We start from the raw sequence: 6,184 nt of genomic DNA, 5'->3' as shown, positions 1-6,184 counted from the left end.
ACTATTTGCTTTTTTTAAAATCTGGTATGTATTCTATCAATTTCTTCTGGCAAACTGCTAAGTTACAGGAACATAAACACCCCAACACCAGTTGTAAAGTGGTGGTGGGAGACAAACACAAACATATATATATATATATATATATATATATATATATATATATATGACAAGCATTTTTCAGTTTTCATCTACCAAATCTACTCACAAGGCTTTCGTCAGCCTGAGGCTATAATAAAAGACACTTGTCCAATGTTACATGCTGTAGGAATGAACCTAGTACCATTTCGTTGGGAAGCAAACTTCTAACCACACATCCATGCTTTCAGAGATATGAAATATATCATTTTTAACAGAATTTTTAACCCAATATTTACATGCCATTATTTATGTCATTATTTACTTCAAGTTCCACCATTAAAAACCATTTATCATATATAGTATATTGCCACATGTCAACATGTATTTTGTTACATGTTAATTTCTACCAAGTCTAAATTGGCAATTCTCTAATGATTAAATAAAATGTAGTATACAATGTCACTTATCATAAAATATCATTATACTCAATAATACTGCATTGAAAAGTATGTTTAAAAAAATACAGCTTCACTTACGCGATTCAAAACATCCAAGAATTGATACTGTTACAACTATCTGACAATCTGGTTTAACAGAGTGAAATTGTAATTTTACACTGTTGACAGTGGTACCAAAAGCTATCTTGATAATAGCATCAGGATTATTGTTTCGTATATGCTTGGAATTCTGTAGAAATAGATATTGCATAGTTATCATTATATAGTTTAGGAATTTGCATTAGACTCTACAAATGCATCAATAAACCACTTAAAAAAATATTTTCCAGATATTATGGTAGATGTGTGTGTGTGTGTGTGTGTGTGTGTGTGTGTGTGTGTATGTTTGTGTTTGTATTCTACACACTGCTTGGCATACACAAACTGGCATTTGTTTGTGTATGTTCCTGTAGCTTAGTGGTTCAGCAAACAAGCCAATAGAGGTGCCAGACTTTTAAAAAAAAGTAAGAACTGGAATCGTTTTGTTCAATTAAACCCTTCAAGGCAGTGGCCAGCATACGAGGGGATATAAAAAGGTTCCAGGATTAGGTATATTTAATCTAAAATAACTTATTTACCTAAGTCTTAACATAATCTCCTCCGAAATAGTCACATTACACAGTAATACACTAGTCCCAGTGTTCCTGCCACTTTTGGAATTGGGTCTGAAAATTGTTTTCCATAAGCAAGTCGAAAACCTTCTGTGATTTGCTCTGAATCTCAACAACAGTGTTAAAATGGTGACCTTTGAATTGTATTTTCATCTTGGGGAAGAGATGGAAGTCTGCAGATGCCAATTCTGGTGGATAGGGTGGGTGTGGAAGTGATACCATGTTGTTTTTGGTGAGAAACTCATGAGTGAGGAGAGCTTGGTGACAGGGTGTGGTGTCGGCATAAAGAATCCAGTTTTTTGTGCTCCTCAGATCTGATCACTTTCACCAAATCTCTTCCCTCAAATGCTTCAAAACAAAACATCGTAGAACTCTCGATTGATAGCCTGGTCCTGGGGCTCAAATTCTTGATGCACAATATCAGATTTCATGGGTTGATGCTTACAGCAGGTCTTCCGGATCGCTCATCATCATCCAAGGACATTCTTGTGCTTTTGAAGCACCCATGTCATCGGACCCATTGCCTTATCACCATAAGCTTGCTGAAACATGATCAATGTCTTAGTAGCAGACTTCCCAAGTTTAAGCCAAAATTTTATGTTGGTTCTTTGTTCCTGTCCCTGACAAAATCGCAGATGACAGCGTACACACGATCACAAAAACACAAATTTGACAACTTGCAGAGTAAACACAGTGATGTCACTTGGCACACTACCTCATGAAGGTTACTAGATACAAGCTCTCACTGCACATGCAACTGTGTGCTGCCATTTGTTGGTGCGCTACAGAACTGTTCTGAGAACTTTTTGATTACCACCTCGTAGCTGCAATCCAATGATGAAACAAGTAAAAGATAAAAAAATTTAAAAACAAAATACAATTTACCTGTCCATCAGAGAGTATCACATCAAACTTCTCCACATATTTGGCACGGGGTAATCTTATTGTTGCACCATATCTTAAAGCATCTCCAACAAAAATTGTTACAGTACGTTTTTTGTCACTGACATCAGGTTTCCAGCCTTTTCCGCCAGGTCTGATGGAATTTACATGTTCTTGATTGCTTGAAGTCTTAATGTCCCAACTTCTTATTAATGAAGCATCAGCTAAGCCATCATTCATTACACACCAGGATTCTGTATTAAGAGATGAAGGAAACATTATTTTCTCAACAGGTTAAAGCCAAATATTGCCAATAAGTTCTTTTAATTCACAATGTGCAAATCTATACATAAATGGAAACTTATAGGATTCTGTATTAAGAAAAAAACACTAATTGTTCAGTGATTTAGGCAGAGAATATACATGATGAATTTTTTTTATCTCACATTTTATACATGCATGGTTGCATACACTCTTCCACATACATATATACTCATAGACATAGATATATCTAATTTATAGAATTTGGAGAAATAATCCAGGTGTGCCCTCTGTATGAGAGACAAGCATTTTTATATTGTGGATGGGAAAATTTCAATCTACATACCTGTAGCCGTTGTTGCTGCTTCAGTTGTAGATTCTAGAGGGAAGATATTAAAGAAAAATTTAATTCAATTAAATCTAAAATATCAAATGTGATGCATAGAAGCAATTATATATATAATGTGTTGTTGCATGTTTAAATTTAACAATTTAAAAAATATGCTGGGAGTTTTACTTTCTTCACCATTTAATCATATTTCCAATTTATAATTACAATACAGCTTGTATAGCAGTTAAGGCAAACTTTGTTATATTTTCATGGCTTCCAGGTCCTCAAAGAAATATAAATTGACAATTACTATCCATGACTGATATCAGGGACACTGGTGCTAAACAAAGTGGGAATCCCTCCTTTATACAAGCTCCAGTTTGATTGGCTTATTTGTTTTACTTTTGTGAAGTAAGTCTAATTTTATCAATTACATTAACGCTTATGATTTAATTAAGAGTAAATATTACAAAACATATGACATTATGCATCACAAATGTGGTTTTATATAGCGATACTTCATTGAAAGCTACTATCAAACTTACGTAATTCAAAACATCCAAGAATTGATACTGTTACAACAATCTGACAATCTGGTTTAACAGAGTAAAATCGTAATTTTATGCTGTTGACTGTGGTGCCAAAAGGTATCTTGATAATAGTATCAGGTTTGTTATTTCGTATATGCTTGGTATTCTGCAAAAGAGATATGACTAAATTAATACTGCATGTTTTAAAACTTCACATAAAAATATACCAATGTACTAATGTAAGACTATATAAGAAACAGTACTAGGTAATCACTGGAGGTACAAGAGAAAGATAAAACTGATAGAAAGAAATGTTGATACCTGTATAGCAACAGGAGAATAACTGATGAGCTAGTTTTTATGAGAAAGGTAATTATTTATCATTCTTTTGGTGTTAACCATTTGGAAGTGTATGAAGAGATGAATATTGAATATTAAAAACTAATTACATCTGTATTATCACTCAATAAGAATGTATATTGTAGCCTTCAGTTATGCAAATATATAAGTGTTATATAAAGGTTATATGCAAAATAAGGGGATACAATCAAACTCTTATTAGATTAATTTATATTAAGTACATTTTCTTAAGATAAGCAATATATAGAAGATATATAACAAATTGTTAACTGATTTTGAATAATAATATTGTTATAATGTAATGTACAATTTACCTTTCCATCAGAGAGCATCACATCAAATTTCTCCACATATTTGGCACGGGGTAATCTTATTGTTGCACCATATCTTAAAGCATCTCCAACAAAAATTGTTACAGTACGTTTTTTGTCACTGACATCAGGTTTCCAGCCTTTTCCACCAGGTCTGATAGAATTCACATGTTCTTGATTGCTTGAAGTCTTAATATTCCAACTTCTTATCAATGAGGCATCAGCTAAACCATCATTCATTACACACCAGGATTCTGTTTTGAGAAATGAAGAAAACATTATTTCTTCACTTATTCAAGCCCAGATTATAAAAGATACACTTTTCATCTCACATTTTACACATGCATGCAGACATATGCTCTCTTACACACACACATATATGCACTTAAACATAGAGTGATCTAAATAATAGAACTCGGAGAAATACCTCAGATATACCTCCCGCATTTACATTGCAAAGGTGAAAAATATCAAATACATACCTGTAGCTGTTGTTGCTGCTTTAGTTGTAGATTCTAAAGTGAAGATGTTAAAAACAGAATTTAATTCAATAAATAGAAACAACTGTATATAGTGTATTGTTGCATGTTTAAATTTAACAATTTAAAATATATACCAAAACTTTCCTGTTTAAGTCGTTTCCTTGTGGTTCCAAGTCACAGTTAGAGTATAATTTGAATAGCTTTTAAGGCAAGGGAAACATATTCTGTTTGTCATATTCATATATGGTTTCTATAGCCACAAGTAAATATAGAATTACTACCATTAGCCATTTGTGATATCAGTGAAACTGATTTTAAACAAACAAGGAACCTTTCCTTTCTACAAGTGTCAATTTTATTGGTTCATTCTTTTTACTTCTCTGAAGTAAATCTAATTTTACAAATTACATTTATGCTTATAATTTAACTATTTACATCGTACAAAGTGTAATTAATATCATCCATTACAATTGTGGTTTTATATAGCAATACTTTATTGAAAATACAATAACACTTACGTGATTCAAAACATCCAAGAATTGATACTGTCACAGCTATCTGACATTCTGGTTTAACAGAATGAAATCGTAATTTGACACTGTTTACTGTGGTACCAAAAGGTATCTTGATAATAGCATCAGGTTTATTGTTTCGTATATGCATGGAATTCTGTAAAAAAGATATAACAAAGTTAATATTGTCTGTTTTAAAACTACATTAAACATACCAATATACAAATGTACAGCTATATATTGACATTTCCAGGTAACTATTGCAGGTACAAGAGAAAGATAAAACTGACATAAGAAGATTTGACACACAAAAGATGCAAGTAATGTGCATAGCAAGAGATCAATCACTGGTTAATTACCTGTAATGAAAAGGTAATTATTTATCAAAATGTTGGTGATAAATGAATAAAGGGATGAATACTGAATATGAATAACAAGCCAGGTAATCACTAGCTTAGAATATATATTATAGCATTTGATTATTTATATACACATTGTGTGGATATATATATATATCTTGTGTGAAGAGGTCAAATGTAAAATAAGGCAATCTAACTGTGATTATTTTTATTTATGCTAAATATATTTTCATCATATAAGCAATAAAAAAATTACAGATGTTTAACAAATTTAAAGTAATAACTATTATTATAATTTGGAAGACAATTTACCCGTCCATCAGAGAGTATCACATCAAACTTCTCCACATATTTGGCACGGGGTAATCTTATTGTTGCACCATATCTTAAAGCATCTCCAACAAAAATTGTTACAGTACGTTTAGTATCATTGAGATGAGGTTTCCAGCTTTTTCCACCAGGTCTGATGGAATTTACATGTTCTTGATTGCTTGAAGTCTTAATGTCCCAACTTCTTATTAATGAAGCATCAGCTAAACCATCATTCATCACACACCAGGATTCTGTATTAAGAGATGAAGAAAACAACATTATTAATTCAATCATTTAAGCTCAGAAAACAAGACAAATTTTTTTACTTTACATTTTACATATGCATACCTGTGCACACAGACATATACACTATCTCACAAATATACACATGAAAATAGATATATCTAAATAATAGAAGCTGGAGAAATAATCCAGTTGTGCCCTCTGTATGAAAATAAAGTATATTTATCATTTTGCAATAATGAAAAATTTCAAATACATACCTGTAGCTGTTGTTGCTGCTTCAGTTGTAGATTCTGGAGAGAAGATATTGAAAAACAATTTAATCTGGTGCCTATATACAACTGCATATAGTATGTTGTTACATGTTTAAATTTAACAATTTAAAAAGTATACCAACACTTTTCTCTCTTTAAGC

At 31.9% G+C, this 6,184-nt stretch overlaps 1 protein-coding gene across 1 annotated transcript in view; it reads right to left on the bottom strand.

Moving 5' to 3' along the window:
* Positions 1–6,184, bottom strand: part of LOC106875008 (uncharacterized) — a 196,187-nt gene that overhangs the window by 63,675 nt on the left and 126,328 nt on the right. The window contains exons 122-130 of the mRNA XM_052971235.1: positions 6,030–6,062; positions 5,527–5,777; positions 4,862–5,012; positions 4,344–4,376; positions 3,865–4,115; positions 3,206–3,356; positions 2,676–2,708; positions 2,072–2,322; positions 615–765 (exon numbers count right to left, since the gene is read on the bottom strand). Coding sequence (XP_052827195.1) covers positions 615–765; positions 2,072–2,322; positions 2,676–2,708; positions 3,206–3,356; positions 3,865–4,115; positions 4,344–4,376; positions 4,862–5,012; positions 5,527–5,777; positions 6,030–6,062 — 1,305 coding nt within the window. The remainder of the gene's footprint in view (positions 1–614; positions 766–2,071; positions 2,323–2,675; positions 2,709–3,205; positions 3,357–3,864; positions 4,116–4,343; positions 4,377–4,861; positions 5,013–5,526; positions 5,778–6,029; positions 6,063–6,184) is intronic.

Source organism: Octopus bimaculoides, chromosome 10 (genome assembly GCF_001194135.2).
Source record: "Octopus bimaculoides isolate UCB-OBI-ISO-001 chromosome 10, ASM119413v2, whole genome shotgun sequence".
In the NCBI taxonomy this organism is placed as follows: Eukaryota; Metazoa; Mollusca; class Cephalopoda; order Octopoda; family Octopodidae; genus Octopus; species Octopus bimaculoides.
Note: the sequence above shows the minus strand (reverse complement) of the source record. Positions and strands in the feature narration are given on the sequence as shown.